Below are 21,929 nucleotides of genomic sequence, written 5' to 3' on the forward strand. Positions count from 1 at the left end.
CAGTGTAGCTCTTGCCGTTTCCAAGGCCCAAGTCCAAATAATGGCTTGACGCGCCTGGCTGCATATTTTTGAAGTCAGCGTAGATGCAGAATGTGTGAGTCAGAAAGGGATGGGGCAGGAAAGCCAGTCCGCCCACAACTTACTGCGCTCGTTTTTGTAATAAAAATGTCATAAATCTTGATTCCTTGAACTCTAAACCGAAAAGCGTGCGATAGCGACACAGGACATCGCTCTGCCCTTCTCGCTTGCTCCCGCTGGAAGAAATGGGAAATGGGTGATAGAGGTGGGTGGTTGGTGTATAGCGGGTGGCAGCAAAATAACTGTCTATTTATGCTCGCCTTGCATATGAAGTACATTTTATTTGTTTTTATTTATTTGCACTCGTTTGCAATGCTTTGTCCTGCCCTCCTTTAACCACTCCTCTAACAAGGATACTCAGCTGAGATAATTGATTTATTTGACTGGAGTAAGTGAGAATAAAATCTTGTTAGGCAGTCTAAGAAAGCACACCAAAAACAGAGGATTTATGGTTTAAAAGATCACAGAAAAACATTAAAGAGATTTCTGCATTCTCGCTTTCCATAAAAATTTTATATCCCAAATTAAAACTAGAAAGGGTTTTAGTTCATCGTATATGATCTCGAATCTTATCGTTTTTAAACATTGTCAAGCTTAAACATTAAACTTAAACGGATTTTACACATTTTTTTAACTTATTCTTTATAGACACTGGCATTGAATTCAAATTACAAATAATAAATTACTAATTAAACATAAACATCTGTTATTTTTTTTTTTGTCATAACTCCAATCTCCTCCTGTGTTCTTCGTACTTATTAACGTGTGTGGCAGGACTGTCTTATCACAAATGAACATCACTAAAACACGTTTATAGCTAAATTTGATCCATCGTTCGTTATTACAAGGTTAGCCTTAACATTTAAAATAATTTAATTAAAGTTATATTTAAATTTAACATCGTTTTCGTTATAAATGTATGTTTATCAAAGTAAAAGTATGTAATCTTGTCAATTATTAAATATTTTCCATCCTATTGGTCTTGTTTAAATTAAGAAATTATCACAAATGGTTTTTGTTTTTTAAGTTTTGTTTGATTTTAAATTATTTCCAATTAGTCAAGATTAAGAATTAAGCCCAATAAAAATAGTCGATTTTTATGGTTTGTCCAATGGCAATCACCAGTGATCCATGTCCCGAATACGCTCCACTGGGGGATTTCTGTAATGAGAAAATGAAATCATGAGAGCTCTTAAATATTTTTTTACATTTCAAATTTAGTTCTTTTAGGTACCATATTTACTACCTAATAATAGGAACGTGACTTTATGTAAAACTGTGAACTTACGGCAACATTCGCGCCAAAGCATGTTTGTGCAGCGGGGATATTTGCACGGCTGCTGAGGCAATGCTGGATCCCGAGTCCTGCGACATGGTGCGCTGCATATGATGCATGGGATGTTGCACCACAGGTCCGCCCACAAACTGCAGTTGCTGCTGGTGGTGGTGCTGATGATGCTGCTGCTGCAACGGATGCTGATGCAGCGGATGCGAGTGCTGCTGCTGCTGCGCCAATTGTTGCGACCTTCGGAAGGGATATCTCCAAGGACTCTTCGGGGCATCCGACTGGAATCCTTTGTTCTCCACTCCTCCACTGCCAGACACTCCGGCAGGACTATCTCGCCGTGGTGCTGTGCCCGGTTGCAAGTCACGGGCTTTTGAGCTAAGGCGGCGCAGGATGCGAGACCCCAAACCAGGTGGATCCTCCAAGCTGCGACTGTTGCGAGGCTTGCGATACCGCACATCACTGGACTCCTCCAGGATCACGTGTCGATCATAGGGAGTGCCATAGTATACTTCCAGCACCGTGGAGAAGGTGTGCGGCCAAACCAAGTCAATTATGGAGATCAGAACACCCGCAATGAAGCAGAGAATGCCTTAAAAGTAATATATAATTTAATATATTTTAAAATTTTATTAACTCAAATTGATTGACTATAAATATGACAGCCATTTACTCACCTGCCACCAAAACCAGCCAATAGCACCAGCCAAAATGGAACTCCAGGCGTCCGCCCTCAAGGTAGATGCATAATGGTCGCTTTGGCAGTAGGCAATGATAGCCCACCGTGGTGCAGACCAACAGAGCTCCGGTCAGGGCCTTCATATAGGCTCCATATCGAGGAACGGCTATCAGCAGCAGGTTCATCAGCAGCCACGAGGCTAGCGAGGCCCAGAGCATTATGCTCGCAAAATATCCAGCGGCCCGATACTGTCCACCCCACGAGAATCCCTCGCGGCCAAGACTAAAGTATTCGGCCACGGTTAATATGGGAAAAGGTAGTCCGCGCTGTAGGGCATGGCGATAGTTGGCACTCATGTCATTGGCTCCCTCCCAGGTGAAGCGCTCATTGTAGTCAATATCAGGTGGTGTCCAGTTTCCAATGGGAATGGCTGTTAAAATATAGAAAAAAATTGAATTAACAGCTTTACAATTTACATTTTCAGAATTTGAAAAGCAAATAAAACATCCGTAAATCACCCAAAAACTGCATTCATTCAAAACCCCTCAGACAAGCTCACTTCACTTCCAACTAGACCATGTAAATGTGGCTAAAATCATGACATGCCCCAACCATTTGACAGCCAGAACCTTTTATTGCTAACTGACAAATGCCAACTGCCAACACCTTCAAATTGCACTCGATCACATAACCTTCACAGCAATTACAGGCACAAAAAAAAAAAAAAAAAAAAATCAAATGTTCATTTCCTGTTGCAGGCGGAAATGTTTGGTTGCAGTTGCGCCTAAGCTCACTACGCCACGCTGCGTATGCGTAATATGTTGATTTTTCAGGCCGCTCCTCTCACTTGGCTGGCAATTCATTGTCAATGGCTTAAACGAGCTAACCTAACACAAGCAGACTCAAGTGAGCGGCTTGAAAAGTGCAACACCAACTACAACAACCCAATCGCATAATCAATGTGCAACAAGTACTATTTTTCCGATATTTTTTTTTTGCTGTTTGCATATTTTATAAAAATTTGTCAAAAAATTTTCCGGTTTACGCCGCACGCGCTTTTGGCCCGTTTTTTTTGCAATTTGTTTGTATTTATTTTGCCCACTACTTCAACGTTTGAAAAGAGAGTGAGCGGAAAGAAAAATGCTCAACGAATAAACAAACTCATTTGCATAATTTATAGACAACTTTGCACACCTCTCGAGCGGCCAAACAACTTAGCCATGTGATTCCGCATTGGTTAATTCCATTATAAAAGACAACAAACAAAAATTTACCATAAGATGCAGAATCATGTGACGCATGTTGAATATTAGAAACGAAATTTGACTAATGGCGTATTTTGTGAATGGAAGAGAAACTCAAATGTTTTTTCCTTTCCCAAAAATAAAAAATAAAACAATAAAAGGAACACAATGCAAATTAATGTTTCTGCCCACAATAATCCGCGAAATTGGCGACTTTTAATTCTAAAAGCTTTTTAAATATTTTTATGCAAAAATCATTAATCTTTCAAACCTAAAAGGGGTCTTCATCGGCAAGAAATTCTTAAATGATATATGATTGGTTTGGCATGGAATTGATCACGTTGCCATAGTGTCTGGCACCGAGTGATAATATAATTTTAAGCTCAGAGTGGATTTAAAAGCAGCTCGAGAATTTTTAATTAAAAGCTTCAAAATGAATCTCTGAAAGATAAACAAAAGCAAAATAAGTAATCGATTTCGACTCTCAGTTTTGGTTTTTAGATGACTTGAAAAATTAAAAATAAAATGAATTTTTCCATTACTTCCTTAACTGACTTTTTGGTATTTATTTATTATCTGACAAAAAACTCGCAACTTAATACTTCCATAAATATTCCCACGCTCTATACTATTCAAAGACCTCAATGAACCTCATGACTCATTAGAGAAACGTAACCCGGCAAGCGGTCTGAATTTATACCCAAAATTGGCTACCTACAGTCGAAGTAAGCTTACAAATTACAAACTCAGCGCCGCACACAAAAAAATGTAAATAAATTACATAAATCGTCAAAAGTTGTCATATAATATATATACGTTATATATGCTTTGAGGTTTGGCCTTCGACTCGGGACAAGGTTTTGGCCTGGCCTCCGGTTTCCCCCCTCTTTTCCGCTGAGACTAAAAACTGCACCGAAAATGGCAACCCCGACCTAAGCCAAGTCTATAAGTCAACACACAAGTCTACGCACCGTCTACGCACATTGTGGATCGATGGTGTTGGGAGTCATTAAACTGACGACAATCGTTATGATTTCCCAGTTGGTGGTAGTTGACCGGACTGACTTGTTTCTATCGGACGTGGAAATGCTGCAAGTTGAACCGGTTCAATTCACTTTGACCATTTGAATTGGTAATTGCTAAGCTCTTTTGATTTTAAACTTGGTTTATGGCTAGCAGTGATACAGATCTAGCAAAGGTGGAAGTAAGAGTTGGTCTCTTTTAAAATGTACAAGCAATAAAATGCTAGATTAGGTAAAGGGGCTGGCTGGCTATATAAAATCACTGAGCAACCAAGATAAATCTGACAAATAATTGAGCTAAAATAAAGATAAATTAACTTTAATTTGTTAATAATAAAAAAAAATGCCAGCTCAGCCTTATTAATGACTAGGAAAATCTTTTCCAGCCAAACTCCTTAAAATTTAATGATAATTTGGTGTAGTATCATTAAACCACTTGGTTCATTAACAACTTACAATGCTCTATTGTTGCTAGCGCCCAGAACAGAAATAAACTTCCGCAAACTTATAACTTCTTCGAAAAAGAGCCAAAAGTTGTTAAAACAACAATAGCAACATTATATGAAAAAATTACCATATCTCTGGTATACGAAATTGATGTTTCCCTACGTGATACTTGAGATGGATGACGATGATGTTGGGTAGCTCGCGCTTAAGTATGGACAGCCGCAGCAGCAACAGAAAAAGATAAATAAATTTTAAGCATTTTTATGCCTTTTCATAATTTTAAGTGATGATTATGCTGATTTTCGTGTTTACTTTTGGCCAAAGAGCAGAAACAGAGAAGGAGTTTTTTTTTAACAATTTGGCAGCAGCAGCAGTAGCGGCAGCATAAAGACAAAAAAAAACCTAAATTAATCATGACTTTACAATAGACAAAGGCACACGACACACACAAAAATACCCCAAAAGATAGACAATGAATGAGCTGAAACGTATTTTTCCTCTAATTTGTTTACTACTCCTCAAAACCCCATCATCAACATCCAGCAGTCGTCATGTGTCTGCAAAAATAAATGAATGTTCCATTTCTGTCATTTGCTCTGCGAAGAGCGTTGTTAGAGTGAGTAGCCCATGTCCATCTCCATTAAGAAGCAACAAGAAATGTCTGAAACCCATATGGCAAGGCAGTTCGCGAAGAAATTAACTATTGTATAAATAGAATTATTTCTAATTTAGTAGATTGTGAGCTTAGCATTCATTAAAGAGTGACACTTAAGGGTCAAATACATTTTTGTTATTAAATTTTTAAGGAAAAATTCTTCTTGATAGTACATTTTGAAATGCATGACATATCGTATTTCAAGGGGTTTATAATGAATTGAAATAAAACCGCATATAACGATGCCAATCACAATTAACTGCAACACCTGGTACCCTTAATCCAGCACTTCAATTGGTGTCTAAGCCCGCAAGCAAGTTGGCTAAATGCAGCAGTTAATTGAGCTTACAGCACACACCCACAATCGGCAGAAATGATGGATCTATATATATATATTATATAACCTATTGAAGACTCCAATAAATGCCAGACCGCATCGGAAAAAAATAAAAAAAAATGCAACACTAATGGAAGTGCACAAAAGTCATAATGATATATAATTAAGTGCACAAAAGTCACCGCAGATTGGCCCAAAAAGTACAGAGAAAAAAAAACAAAAAGAAGGCTTTAACAAAAATAAAGTAATCATCATTATAAAAAGATCATCATGATTGGTCTGAATAAACCAAAACCACTGGCACTCAAATTTTAACACCCGAATTTGACATTTGCCTGACTTTGATTTGGCAATGGAAAATGCTTCAAATCACAATTGAAAAACCAACCAAGCCAGCTACATGAAAAGTAACTTTAAGCCATACTCATAACGAGTGCAACAATTAAGTTGTCAGGCAAATAGACTAAGCCGTACACATATCCAACTACCACTCACCAATTGACATGCGCAATTATCATATTCAAAATCAAAATCGAAATTCATACCAGGAAAAGCGTTTGCCAAGCAAGAAATACTCGTAAAGCAGCAGCTGTCAACTTGAAGCAACATTTGCCCTTTTGCTATCAAAAGACAGAAAACCGAAACGAAAAACGACGAAACATCAACCGCCCACTGAATATCTGAACCAGCAACAATAGAGAATGAAAACACGTGAAGCACTTTTGCCAAACGTCATTCAATGAGTTCTCCGGGAGGGAGGCTAGGGCGGGGAAAATGCTACCGAAAAACACTCGCAAGCCCTAGGGAAAGGGGCAGGCAGGTATGTATATTCCACAAATCTGTATTAGTCAAAACCAATATGGCAACCGACATAATGCCCATAGCCAACACTTGAAGAGGCAAACAGGGCAAATATATATATTAATGTATATACATATGTGTACTTCTGTACACAGCTCATAGTGGGCTTTGCACTGAGATAAATGTATAATAAACTTTTTATTGATTAAATTGGAAATTTACAATAATGTTATAAAATCATTTTTAGCTATTATTTTGCAATTAACCTGAAAGTTCTTATTTTAACCATTCTAGGAACTTACAAGTTTTATCTTAAAGATATGAATGATGATTTAAAAAGTATATAACACTGCATAAATCCAATTATTAGAAAGCCAAAAACTTAATTGCATACAAAATATCAGGATTTTAGGGAAGTTAAGTTGCTGAAAAGGTTATCAGGAAAATCCATACTCATTATTGCAAAATGGAAAATAACTTTTTGTCAAATCAGAAATGCATTAAAATATTCCAGAAATCAATCTTTCTTCAAACATTTTAAATCGTTAGCAAACGTAAAAGACTAAAACTGGAAGACATTATTCGAAAGACCAAACACTTAATGGGTCCAATTAGCCTACTCCCAAAGCCACAAGCCACTTGCACACCAAATATTTAGATTTCCCAAATATTGCAAATACAAAAAAAAAAAAAAAAATATTGCTACTGGGCCAAATATTACCCCCCAACGGCTTGGCTTCACAGCTTTTACGGGCACAGTTGATGGTGACCGGATTTTTGGTAAGTGGGGAATGGAGAATAGCATTTGATAGGATTGGATGGCTCCGGATTATTCGTGCTCGAGTTGACTTCAAACTGGCATTCCAATTGAATCAGCTGGGGTCTAAGGTAGCCACGGCTCGAACACAAAAGCATTTCACCTTTTCGATGAGCCAAGCGAGTGAGTGAGTGAGTGAAACGAGCAAACAATCAAACAAGCCGGCGAATATACATATGTTTGAATTGATGATATACATAGTATGTGGTGTGTGCATAGAGGCCTCCTCGAAGAGCGTTTGCTATTCGGAATCGAATATTTCCGCAGGTGTCGAGCTGAGCGCGAGTCGAGTGGCATTTCAATTTGTTGTTGCTATTGCTGTTGGTCGCTATTGTTGCCAAGAATCGTGACATGCAACTTGACTTGGCACTTGGCAGGAGCCAACAAACAAAGCGGCAGCAAAAACCGCAGCTGACGTCACCGCCCACACGGCGTTTGATAGTCAAACAACAACACCAACAACAACGGCAACGAAAGGCACTGAAAACTATCGCAAAAAGATCTACGCCAGAGTTTTGAAATCAATTAGCCAGTAGCTTAACTCAAGTCGAGCCCTCAAATGCAACTGACTACCCAAAAAAGTAGCAATTTTAATTTAAAATTTATATATACTCGTACATGCAGCCATTCAGTTTTTCTTATTAAAATCTGAAATGAAAATTGCTCAATTGTTTTCGTTGACGTTCGTTGTTTTTATCTCTCCCATCGGGGTTTGCCTCGAAAAACGGGGGCGTGCACGTTACCTGCCTTAAAAACTAAAAAATCAACAAATAAAACTAAGACGATTGGGTATTATTTGGCTTAACGAATATAAAAACTCAGTTGGACATGAAAAAATATTTAAAAAATAAGCAAGAAACACAAAAGCTATTCAATCAGCGAGTAAGAGAAAGGGTGGGAAAAATGTTAAACTATTTCTTAAGTTATTTTCTACGAATTTTTAAGAAATACTTTTCAGAAATCTATATATAAATTCCAATAAAAAATTGCCTTAATCTTCAACTTCAACTTAAAAACCTCCACTGCCGCTCACGAGAACCGCATCGGTGACTTCGATATAATCAAATATGACAACCCATTCACCCATGGCAGAAGTGCCTACTTGTTGGCGGATTGGATCGGATCGTATCGGATTGGATTGGATGCGATGGTATGGGGTATGGGGTATGGGGTATGGAGAATGGGGATTGGATTGGCAAACTTACCCGTCAGCGTCACATTGACATGCATGAGGCCAATGTGGGTGCCGATGCGCGCTGGGAGCTTCTCGCGTGAGAAGGCTTTGTATGGCGCGATGATGGTTGCATGTGCCACATGCCACGCGGATCCCAGGCGGGTGACTGTTGGATAAAGACGTGAAACGTTAACGTTTCCCAGGTTTTAAGTATTGTTGTTGTTGTTGATTTTCGATGCAAATCAAATATATAATATTGTGATAATTGAAGGTCATTCTACTCACTTAGTATGACTAGACCCACGAAAAGGCTCAGTGTGACTGTCGAAAACGTTGTGAACTTCTGTGAACGAGAAGATATATAAATTTTGATTTAGTTTTAAATTGAATAAAAATCAAAATCGAATAACATTCAATGTTTGCAATGCTCTAATAAAGCCAACAACTCGATAGAAACCAATAGACAAGAAAAAAGGGCGCGCCTATAGGAAAACGGGTTTGCCTTTGGGTCTCTCATTAGAGGTATTATATGTACATTGGCTATAAGATTTATCTGACTTCTGTTGGAAACGTGCCGACGATTACGGCCATGCCAGGCAGTTGGCACAATTCAATTAAACAGACCAGCTGGCAACAGCGTGAGAAAACTGATTCCAGTTGGACTTGTGTTATGATACTGTAATAAATAGACAATAACTTAGCATATAGATAGTAAAATATATTTATTATCTTGAACTAACGAGCTTTCTTGACATTTATTGGATGTACCTCAAAGAAAACTATGTTTAAATTAACTTAGAAATAATAAAATAGATTTTGAAGGCACTTTTTGAAGTCCTTTAAGGACCTTTTCACTCACCTGTTTTCTTACACCCTGGAAAGATGACTAAAAATGCCACATAAAATGTGGCAAAGAGCACAGAGACGGCTACTATAGAGACGTCTCCAGTGACGGGTGTTCGATTTGAAAAGGAATATAGCGTTGGTCCCCCATCGTCTCGAAACGCGTCGAACCAGCCTTTCATGCTGGTCGCTGTTGCTGATGTCGGGTTGTGGGATCTATTCAAAAATAAAAATAAAAAATCAGAAATCATAATATCATAAATAATACTGCGAAAAACGCCAAAAAAATTAATTTGATGAATATATCTGCGTGGATATTTTGCAAGAGCACTCAATTAAAAAGATTTGCATTGCAAAATCATGCGAAACTCGGCTCAACTGATCTCATCTCGCATCTTAAAGATACCATGTATCTGCAATTCGTGACTAAGCTTTTAGGTAGCAGATACTTTAGCTTCAAGTGACAGGCAGCTCAATGCAAAATTAGTTTGCTAAACAACAACAACAAAAATATGCAAATATTTCTTTAAGTGCATTGGCTGCATCTCTCTTTCAAGTATATACATAACAACCCGGAAATGTAAAAATCAAAATAACGAAAGACAGCATTACGTTCTTCTAGAAAACAAATCTGAAACAAAGGAATTTCATTTTAGTCGCTCTAAAAAATTGTTATGTTTGAAGCTCAAAAAAGTTAACAAACCAGAAATGAGACCTAGAACCGGATCTAAAGGCAAACAAATTAACAATAAAAAGCTACGTCGAAATCTTAAGATTCCATGTGGGGGCTTGAACAATTAAGAAACCAAAACAGCAACTGAAACCGACGAGAAACCATCATCAGCTCCGACTGCTGACTTCTGCTTCTGAAGCAATGACGTAGGCAAAAGTTATAATTAAGTGTCGATAAAATTGAATGACTTTAACACAATGGCAACGCGATCATAGCGATTTTGTAAATACCCTAGCAAAAGGTGATATACAAATGCTAATGACAATATAATTGTATCACAGAGTCTCCGATAACTGGGTAGGAAATATAGATTAAAACAACATTCAATTTGAAATCTAAGATAGACTCGATTTATGCAACATATTTATATCATTTATTTTTTTTTATTATTTTTACCAAGGAAAGTCTTAAACTTTTGCCTTAAGCTATTATAGGTATATCCCCTAATCTCCTGCATTATCAAAGTCGTTAATATATCATCATCTTTGGTAAATAATCATCAATGGCTTTGAATTTAATAGTACCCTCATCATATCTCTTAATGAAAGGGGTATGGGAATTGCGCATACGCAACGTGTTACGTGCAGAGGCACGCGGATGTAAGTTTCTTATACAGACATGTGTAGCTTAGCCTCAGAATATACTTTTAACTTGGGTTTTCCCACTGAGCACGAGTTCTGAGTTGTGAAAGTTGAGTGGCCCGAGGGCAAGCGAGCATGTGGAATCAGAAAGAGAATTATACGAAGATCGGTGCCTTAAGGCTATAAAGTTGGCCAGTTCCGCAATGATTTTATTGTTCCTATTTTTAAATTTGTTTGCTAAACCATTATTTCTTCATTAGCTGGCGTATATTACGGCAACAAATCATCTAACATTCGTTTTATCATTCAGTCCCATTCATCAAGTCTTAAAGTTCACTTACCAAACTTGTCAAGAAGAAACCGGCATACAAAATAATTGTTATTAACTTTTCGTGTTCACTTTGTTGTATTTTTTTTTTTTTTTTATTTATCTTTATTTTTTGTATAATCCAATTTTGATGTCCAATTTATAGCTTCGAGTTAGCCGTTAAGCCAAATCTAAACAATCAAGAAAATTTGCATTTATGATTAATGAATAAAATAATAAAGCCAGGCACAAATTTTACACTTACACTCGTTGAATTATTTTGCCGAAAAAATATTCTTGTTTTCACAGCTGCGAACAAGTATTTAATAATTTGACTTTAAACGGTTTGATTTATTTCAAATATATTTTTAAGTTATTAATGATGATTATTGTGAGATTTTATTATTTTCTTTGATTTATTTGACTTAATTTGATTATTTATTTTTAGGTATGTTTATTTTTATATTTATATTATACCATTAAAAAGTATATCCCTAAATTATATTTACTTTACCTAAAAATACCACACTAACTATTCTTATTATTAATTTATATCTACTTAAGTCATAAATATGTTTCTTAACCTTTTATTCAATAGACATGGTAATTCATTAGGCAAATGTCTTTTGTTTAATATTTTCTTAATAGTTTTAAAATATTTGCAGCAATTCTTTAAACGACCGAAAAATGTTTTTCCTAGCAATTGCATTTTACTGTTGCCGACTTGCCGCTTTGCACCCCCATTGAGTTTGTTTTTGCTGCTGCTGCGGCTGCCGCTGCTGCTGCTGGCAGTCAACCGGTTTAACTAGTCAAGTCCGCCGCCGCCAGACTTTGCACATAAATTGCATTTTATTTTAAAAACCCGGTAATAAATTGTTTCATTTATAATTAGAATTTTTCGCCAAGCTGACAGCCCGTAAAATCCAAGCCAGCTTGCTGGAAAAGGTGCGAATATGTGCATACATATATGAAAATCGAATTGGGGGTGTTCTCGGCCTTTTTTGTTATATGTTCGATGTTCATGTTGTTGCTGCTGCTGCTGCTGGTTGACCTTCGCATATTTTTCGGACAGGAATTTGTAAGTCGCTATGATTCGCGTCGGTTTATTAGCTCAATTGCCTGCAAAAACAATAAAAGTCGACGTCGACGATGGACTTGGCACCAAAACGTAAGGCGCGACGCATTGCATGTGGAAATCTTCAAGCACATTACGTTATTACGTTACAAGCGAAAACAAAGGCGACAACAACAATGGCAAAACGACAGGCAACAACAATCGGACAATGGGAAAAACAGACATTACAGTTACAAAACGAAACGGAAAATATGCGGCGAAGCAGCACACAAAAGATGCCCGCGCACAGTGTGGCAGTTACTTAGATTTTGATGATTAAGGAAGTCTCAAAAATTGGTATTTGTTTATATATTTATTTAAAAACCAAAATAACCCTTCTGTCTTAAGTAATCCAAGGCCCAATAACTTTAGTAGAGATTACTCATACGACTATTAAACCGATTTTTTAAATAATAAAATGACTTTGATTTTTAATCTTATAACTTTATTATCTAGAATTAAAATCAGTGACAATTTTATTATTGAGACCCACTGTGCAGCAACGCCCCACAAAGCAAGTGACGCAGCAGCAGCAGCATCAAAGCACCGTATGCAGCCCACTTGCTATGCGTACTCTCACTCTCACTTGCTCTCTCTTAGCCTTTTTCTCTCTTGCTCCTATATTACTATTGCTACTTCTCTCTCACTCTCTGATAAACTGCAGCTTTTTTTCAAGTCCAACGAAAGTGAAATTGCCGCTCCCCTTTCCGCTCACTACATCTCTCGCTCTCACCTTTACCGGTGTGTTGAGGAAATGAAGCAAACATGAAATTGACATAATCAACACGCAGCTGGAAACTCTGCAAATGTCTTTTGACGAGACAGAGATAGCAATAAAGCCACCAAGAGGTACAACAACAGGTTTCTGTGTCGCCTGTTTGCTTTTGCTTTCGTTCGGATTTGTTGTAATGCAGAGAAAGGAAAAATTACATGATTTAGTGATATATTTGTCTATTATAATATATACTTATTATTCTTCTTTATTTTCATTAAATATTTAAATATCAAATAATAGATCCAACATATCCAACATATAAATAATTTTAAGTATCTAACTGTGTTCTCTATTTTTTTCTGTTTAGTTTTGTTGTTGCTGCTGGCGGCGTGTGTTCAATGAGCGCTGGTGCGTGTAAATATGTAAGAGTTGCCTTCAACCGGCTTTTTCGTGCAATTTTTTTCGTTTTTTTCTTACGTTTTTTCAGCTGTAGTTTGTGTTTTTATTTTTGCGCTGGTCAGTTTGGCGTTGAATCATCTGGCCATATAGGAAATGAAACGGCAGATGAAGTAATCCCAGCAACCCGCCATGGAAATTACAGAGTCAAAACGCATCACTAAAATCAACCTGATGCACAAACATCATACAAATGCGATGACAACCAAAAGGGAAGGCAGTAAAATACAGAGAGGGGAAATCGGGAAGAAAATTAAATAGCCAAATTTGATATACCCTTAAGATGGTGGGTCTTTCACAGGCAAAATAAGTTACAGGTGTAGAATTTTGGTAGCATTCTAAAATAAAAATTAAAAAATTATACTCCTGTATGAAGCGATTGAAATAATGACAACTTTGCGATATAGAATCACTATTTCTATTATTCTTTCTTCTATTCTTTCTAGCTCTATAAATCGAACTTTTTTTAAGAAACTATTTACGTTTCAAGCTTCTTGACAAATTTAAAATACGTTCTGTTAGGGTTCGAAAATCAATGTGTTGAGTAATCCCAAAGGGAAAACTATTCATTAGAAATTACCAACACGATTTTCCCGCCTCCACCTACACACTCATAATCTCTCACACAAACACTTATGTAATGGCGGCTCTATTCAGAAGTTTGAAAGTTCTTTTTGTTGATTTGTTTTTTATTTTTAGATTTTGGTTTATTTTAAGTTTCGGCAACCATTTGATGGATTTCTGACACTTATGGTTGGCCAAGAAAATAAATTATTTATGATCCCATTGTTAAGCATTCTATTTTTGCTGTGATGAATATCAAGAATTAATGATTAATTTCAAGTCAAGTTTTTTTACTTTTGTTTTTAGGCAGCTTTTAAGTGACTTTTCTGTTTCAAAAACCGAAAGATGTAATTATTTTATTTAATTTCTTTTATATTTTTTATCCAAACTGATAGCGAAACCTTTATATATATTGCTTCAGAGAAACTTATTTATTTTAATTATTTGAAAGGCTTGTAACGCACTGAATATTTCACACTTCTGCTGTATTTAAATAAAATTGCAACACTTAATAGCGGCCAAGTTGATTTACTTTTTTTATGTTTATGGCAAAAATTTGCTGGCTTTAATTATATTTTATATGCCCGCAAATTGGTTGGGTTTTTTTCGACACTTTGTTGTTTGCTTTTTATATTTTATTATTATTTATGCAGAAAACCACGAGGCGAGCAAAGCATAAGTACAAATAACTAGATGAGCTTCCAAACTTTATACCGTTATTTTGTGTTATTATAACGCGGCTTTTGCGGTTTCTTTTTGTTTTGGCAAACTTATTTTAGGTTTTGAATTTTCGATTCCGAATTTTTGATTTTTCTCCAACTTTTACGAGCATGGGGTTTTTGTGCATGGCATAACACACACAAACAAAACAAAAGCAAACAAATGAAAACACAATTCGATTTCGTCTTCGCTGCTGTTCGTTAATTTTTTTCTTTTTTTTGTTATTTAAGTTTGCGCATGCGCGACGGCGACTTACAAAATCTGCGTCCGTTTCGAGAGCTTGTCGTCGATCAACTGATTGCCTGAGAGCGCTGAGCGCATAACAAAACCTCCCCAGAGAGCTAAGAAGAGAGCCAAAGCTCGAAAACGACGGGAGCTTTTTTGGTCGACCGCTAATTGCAGGCTTAAGTGAGTGTGAATTTATGAAGCAGTCAAGTCGGAAAGTCAGAAATTCAGAAAATCCGACAGGGAACTTGGGCTTTATGGCCAGGGCTATTCCTGATCCGGGACCTTGTCCGACTCTAGACTGCCACACTTTCGAGCGGCAAACTGGTTCATCTTGGGCCTGGCCTCACACTATATTATTCGCGTATATAACAAACACATTATACACTTTAATCAGCCACGTGAGACTAACAAAATGCACCTGTCATGCGGCCACAAGTCTATACAGCTGTGATCTAATTTATATTAGTATTTGCAATGATTTCAAAAATATGATAATAATATTAAATTATTATATTATAATAATAACCTATTATGACTACTCTGAAAATTATCCCAACTATAATGCGCTAGTAATAAGCATTTCTAATAACAACACATTGTTGATAATAGTACAGGTAAATACGTATAAGAAGATAAAAGTTTTATAGCTTAAACTGCAGATTTTAATTTGATTTTTTTCCGATTTGAATGAAATTCCCAAACAAAGATTCAATCCAAACCAATCCGGCTTTAAAACCCCCGCAGCATTATTAATTTTTCTTAATTATTTGCAGCTGACCAGTTGTTGAACTGCTAATTGAATTAGCATAAAGACCCGTCTGGTAATTATTATTTAATTTGCTAATTGAATTTTTACTAGCGACTACCGTGCCACGCACCAACGCCAAGCCAAATCGCCAAGTTAGCCTCCGTGATCTCTCTGTTTATGTCCCGCCAATCCATTCCGGCGGCGATCTCATCTCGTGCATCTTGACAGTTGCAAATTTGGCTGGTCAACACTAAAACCACTTCTCTGCAACATGCACTATGATAAATTTTGTTTATTTTTCTTTTTGGAAGTGAATCTTTTATGATGTGCCAAATTAGCCATAAAACTCACAAACGAAAAAAGCAAATATTGATGTAAGTTCGGTAATAAATGAAACGTTAGAATCCTACTTAGAACTCTGGACAATTACATAACAAATTTGCAGATTAATTTTTATTTCAATTTAATCAAAAAAATCATGACTAATACTTTACAAACTATATTATTCATTGATAGCAAAGCCGTAACAATTTTTAATTAAATGGTATATAAATTCAATATTACAAAGGAAATTTATATAATTTTTATTGTCAATAAATTTATTATAGCCATACTAAAAATATTAATTACGTAATTATACGCTTCATAAAATAATTAAGTTCTAGGTTAAAGCACAAGGCTTTACACCTTTTAAATGAATAGTAGAATGTTTATCTTTTTGCCTTCAATGCAAAATTTGAATGAATTAAGAATTCTCTTTAAATCTTCTTTAAGTAAACGGAATTTTATTCCCAATTCCCCCTTGCCAAAAACCTAAAATCGAATCAACTTCCGCTATGCAATCCAGTGATTCATAACCATCGAAATGAATATCTTGCGGCAAAACCAACTCTCTTAACTGTTCTCACAATAAATTCGGACACACACGTTTAGTCACCGCGAGTTCGTCGCCAAAGTCTTTTGTTCTAGCGGCATTTATATGCAAACCTATCACCTTGATGGGCGATAAAAACCAGAAAAATCTGAAAAATTGAAAAACAAACTCTAGCGACAGCATCCCGAACCAGTGGTTAGCCACAAAACTTAATTTAACGAAAATTCGCAAAGCAAGGTCAGAACGAAGCGGTCAACGACTGCAGCTGCTCGGGAATTGGCCAACATGAAATGCCCTTTTTCGAACAACCAACAATTCTTGTTCGCGCTGATTTGTTTGATTGCAAGCAGTTAATAAAAATTATACAGCAATAAAAGCGAACAACAACGAAAAAATTAAAATTAATCACTCGACAAGGAAAGGTAACTTCTGAGCTACGCAAAAAGCAGCTACCGTTCATAAATGGTATTGCTCACCCAAAGAAAAATTAAATACGGATATGTCGCCGTCTTAAAGTTTTAGGTTGGAATGCCTAGATCGAGGACGGTCGTTGGTCCCTGGGCCAAAAGAGCCAAAAGAACCACTGACAATATGGACCGAAAAACTACTACTAAAGTACGTGTCCCATATCAGGAATGCAAGCCACGCGGCGGTCACTTTCAGTTGGATTTATTTTGTATTTTTCGTATTCTCTTTTTTATTGCCGTTTTTTTGGAACTTGTGCTCGACTGACTCAGTTTCTGTGAACCTCCGCTAAAAGCATTCATAACTCAACTGCCAGCTGTCAGCGGCAGCGGTTGAGACCGCCGGCAAAAAGGGAAAGGGCAATGTAATGTGATGGAAAATTATAATGGAAATAAAGCGATTTGCTGATGCTCTCGTACTTACTTAGCAATCGCCAAGACCCAAGTTCAAGGTCGGTTTATTTTGCCGTTCAGGGCGATGAGAGTGCATTAAATGCGATGCGATGGGAGATTGTTGTCCGCCGATGGAATGGTAATTGTAGTATGATATTAATGGAAGATTCAATGCCTGCTATAACAAATGGGTATGGGTATCGCTTTTCTTAATTTATTCAGAAGATATATAGGACTTATGAATAAGCTATGATTTTTAATAACCTGCTGGTCTCCAGCTAATTAAGGTAAGATGTATATTTATAATGTCTTTTTATACTAAACTATTACACGATTTGAATATTACTATTTTAGCAAGATAATTAAGTTATACACAGTTGCCTTTTATCATTTTTTTATGATTTTGAAACCTTTCTTATATAAAATTTATCCATCATTAACATAAAATCTTTAAATTAATTATATACTTCCTACATTTCCCTAAAAACGTTGTGTAAAAAACAAAATTCCGATTTGCTTTCATGCTCCAAAAAGGTTTTCCCATGCTAAGCAAACTATGCGTCACTAAAACTCACTTAAAACCAAATAAGGAAGTAATCAACTCGAATGTCAATTACAATTACACACGCACTCCGCCAAACGCATAGTAATATATTAATCGAGTTGCGCATACGCCATGTAAGCCGGCCACAGTCACCGAAATTGAATTCAGTCGATTCACTCGCCTTGATTTCAAACCAACAAACTATAAACAAGCGACAGCGCAACAAACCAAAAAAAAAACATACGTTACGCACAAATTAAATTCATGAAGTTCAAAATCTGAAATTCCAGCTGAAACAGTGGCCAACGTATTACGCGGCATGCATACCGCCTTTCAGCCCCCGAATTCCCCCTTTTTTTTGTTGGTTTGACCGCTCGGAATGAGGAAGGTCAAGTGCACGCGCCAAATGTGTTTTATATTGTTTTTCACATTAGTCGCGGCTTTTTGTTTAATTAATTTTTAATATAATTTTTTCTGTGGATTTTTTTTTCTGTGTTTTTTGCCTTTTGACGAGCGCGTTGATGATGTGACAGGCGGCACACACAACTTGGGTGGTTCTGGAGGCTAATTGTGGCAGTTGATGGAAAGGGGCACTTAAAAGGTGTTAAGGCGCCACATGTACGACCTTGATGGAGTTGCCAAGTGAAAGATTTGGTTATAATTAAAAACAGTGTGTTGATTACTTATCATGTTCTCATTCGTTTTTAAGTTTTTTTGATATTAATTGAGGTTTAATTTCAGTATTGGTTGATGGGGTAATATTTTGATGGGATTCAAATGAAACCCTTAAAATATCAAACCAAAATATTTCGATTTAAATGAATATGATTTCTTTAGCGTTTCTAAATACCAATACCTATTGGCCTCGTGGCGATACCCTTGCTACTAGTTCACAGAACCTCAACAAATTAATTACATAGCACCCATTGACCGCCACACTCATTGTTATCGAATGTTTAAAATCAAATTTAATTACTTCCACCCACTAACAACTTCCGAGGCACACTTCGTGGTGGAAGCCTTGGCTATAATAATAAGCCCAGCTACCTATATGGAAATATATATGTATATATACTTCACATATTGGACAAACTGGAGTTTTGATTGTCAATCATTGTCAATCAGCCACCGAACAGGGGCCACCCAGTAAGAAACCAAAAACCAAAATATGACACTGAGTCTTCGAGTGGCCAGGTGGAAAACCTTTAAAGTTCAATCAACTGACAGACACAAGAGACTTAATCACCTGTTTTCTGCCAAGTAGGTTGGAGGGCTTATAAAACGATATCGATCGGCTATCATATTTTATCAAACCCGCTGAAAGGCATAAAGGAAGTGGAAACAAGACAAGTCACAACAAAATAAAATCAAAATTGAATCAAACTATATATAAGTTTAATACCCCAAAAATCCAACCCGATCCAAATACGAGACTGAATCTAAATCGTGGCTCGTGTCTCGAGGTTAGCCTTGCCCATGGCATACAAAGTCGAAAATTGATTTTGGCTTATTTTTTAGGTCTCTCAGGTCTCTCCTCAGGTTCAAAACTATTAGCGCCCGCATGCAAAAAAAAAATTGAAAAATAAAAAACGTAGCCCAATAGAGCAATCAAAATTGGAACAATGCAAAAGCGTAAAACAAATAAAGTTTTTGAAAAGTACAGCATGGAATAAGTATTTTAAATATACTTAAATATTTATTATAGAATATTATTCTTATTTATTATTATAAATTTTATGCAATTTATTTATATATAATATATGTACCTGATTTGCATTAATTTTATATCACAGAACTTAAAACCTTAAAAATCGTAGAATTCCTGTGTGAGAAATTCTTTATATTAAAAACTTATTTGATCGTTTTATTATTTTCTTGATCATCATTTCCCAGTTAAACTTCTCAAAAATCTGTTTTCATGTTTAAACCAAGTGCTATTAGCTTAACAATGTGATTTACGACTATGTACCACACTGTAGTTGCTGTTGTCAGCAATGTTGTTGCTGTCGTTGTCGTGCGTTGCTGTTTTTGACAGTTAACTCTCTACTGGTTTTTATTTTTTCGTGTACCAAACGGGGGCCACTTGAAATTTGAATTTGATCGATTTTGGCAACAACAAAAAAAAGCTACGAAAAACAGCAACAAAAACATGGACAATCGTTATTTAATGCGAATTCAGCCTCGGGCTGGAGTTAATGTTTTAATTAGCACAACTTGGCCAATCTGAGGTCGCTTTCGTGGGCACAGCAACAAAAAATTGCAGCCATGCCACGCCCATCCAAGCATATCACAAGGGATAGTGCGGTGGGTGGTAGCAAAATAAGTACATATAATTTGTATTATAAATATTCGCCACATCAAAAGCGCATTCATTTGCCCGATTCACACAATTTTTTCATTGCTATTTGTTTGCTGGCGTTTAACTCAAACATTGGCAACTTTGGCCAAGTTAAGAAAACCCCCTCCCCCACTATGGCTCTCAGCTACTGTCATTGTCAGAAAATCGTTAGTTAGTTCTTGAACTCGGCTTTTGAACTGAGTTCTCCAACTTCATAGCTAATCGCGAGCTACTCATTTTGTGCTGGGATCTTGACATGAGGAAGCCATTTGGTCGCCATATAGTATTGTAATGACTGTAATTAGTCGAAAAACTGAAAAGTGTTTGGTCGAGGGAGAACCAGCCACGCCGAACATGGTTAATTGTTCTAAAGTCCAACCGTAATATTTCAAACAAAAACTTTTTAGAAATTTAATTTAATTTTTACACATTAACCAGTAGTTCTGGGAAATAATATGTTTAGCTCACAGTCGTTGGGGAATTCCTATGCTATACTATTCAAGGTGCAAATAATTGAATATTACTTATAAATTATTCCATGATTTATAAAGAGTTTTATATTATATTAAAACAGAAAAAGTAATCATCTTTTTATACTGAATTTATACATTTTCCAGAGAAGTTTAGCTAGGCTTTGTTGGCCATTTATGGACAAAAACTTGACTATTCCAAAGATCCTTGAATTCTAGGTATAATGCTCACATTCCGAGATTCTGATAGGCACCTTTGTTCTGTCAAACCGAACATCAACACATACATATGCAACAAACCACACACAAACATAGGCATTTGTCTACGAATTGTCAATTACAGAGACATTTTATCGATTGAAACAAAAGACTTGAACAAAAAACTTGTTTTGTTTTTTGTCGGTCAACTTGGAGTCGCCATGCAAAAAGTGAAAATATTATGCAACATTCTCTGTCTCCGCCTCACCTTGTGCACAATAAACTCAGTAAATATTTTCTCAATTTTGCTAATTGCAATTAATTTCATTTGTCGTTTCTCCTTCATTGTTGCATTATTATAACTCAGCTGTTCTTGGCCATATACCACCTATATATATATTTATAGATATATGCATGTAAAACTATTTGCAATTATTCAATTAAACATGACATGGCTTCGACTCGAACTGGATAGCACTGGCATTGTTTCAGATTCAGATTAATTTCCATTTATTAATTATGTGATCCAGTGCCGCCGGTTTTCACTCGCGGAAAGCAATTAAAAAATGTTAAAGCCATAAAAGCATCAAGATCAATCCAAGATCGTGAGCCTCGTTTCGGGAGGAGGTGGAAAAGGGCTGAGGCGGATATCTTGGAGTGCGTGTTTCTTGATCTTGATTAGCCATTTAATAATGAATTTCCAACAAAAGCCACTTCATACAACAATAACCAATTATCAAGGTCGCGGATGAGTTGGCTATTGTAAATATTTACATACATAGCTTGCGGCCCCCTCCTTTATGGCCCGTCAAGGTCGAACTGTGGCAGAAGAGTTTCATCGAGCGCTGTTGGATTAGTGTAAGGCAAACACTTTACTACACGTTCTATGAAGTCAAGACCTTTGCGCCCTTGGACTTCTAATTAATGGTAGAGAAAGTCACAAAAATTGAACAGAATAGGAAAAAAAACAAAAATCTGAAGGTTACTATAAAGCCGCATTTTTCCGTGGGTTCTTAACTTACAAGCTTGTGTAAAAATAACCATTATTTAACGGCAGAAGTAAGAAGTTTTTTGAAAAATATATCTCGATAGATATTGCC

At 36.4% G+C, this 21,929-nt stretch overlaps 1 protein-coding gene across 6 annotated transcripts; it reads right to left on the bottom strand.

Moving 5' to 3' along the window:
* Positions 1–618: 618 nt before the first annotated feature.
* On the bottom strand, positions 619–14,883 carry LOC108105844 (dual oxidase maturation factor 1). Of its 6 annotated transcripts, none has more exons than XM_041818627.1 (9): positions 14,567–14,877; positions 13,310–13,459; positions 11,038–11,194; positions 9,399–9,598; positions 8,825–8,882; positions 8,571–8,705; positions 2,041–2,472; positions 1,367–1,955; positions 619–1,239 (listed from the first exon to the last, which is right to left on the bottom strand). In XM_041818627.1, the coding sequence occupies exons 6-9, from the start codon at positions 8,593–8,595 to the stop codon at positions 1,197–1,199; spliced, it is 1,089 nt and encodes a 362-aa protein (XP_041674561.1). In that variant the 5' UTR covers positions 8,596–8,705; positions 8,825–8,882; positions 9,399–9,598; positions 11,038–11,194; positions 13,310–13,459; positions 14,567–14,877; the 3' UTR covers positions 619–1,196. The 6 variants fall into 6 exon arrangements, with proteins under 6 accessions (XP_041674561.1, XP_041674562.1, XP_017068094.2 ...); XM_041818628.1 differs by having other exon boundaries at positions 8,825–8,886; positions 9,404–9,598; positions 14,567–14,873; XM_017212605.2 differs by having other exon boundaries at positions 14,829–14,867.
* Positions 14,884–21,929: the final 7,046 nt, after the last annotated feature.

This window comes from Drosophila eugracilis, unplaced genomic scaffold (genome assembly GCF_018153835.1).
Source record: "Drosophila eugracilis isolate 14026-0451.02 unplaced genomic scaffold, ASM1815383v1 contig_353, whole genome shotgun sequence".
NCBI lineage: Eukaryota > Metazoa > Arthropoda > Insecta > Diptera > Drosophilidae > Drosophila > Drosophila eugracilis.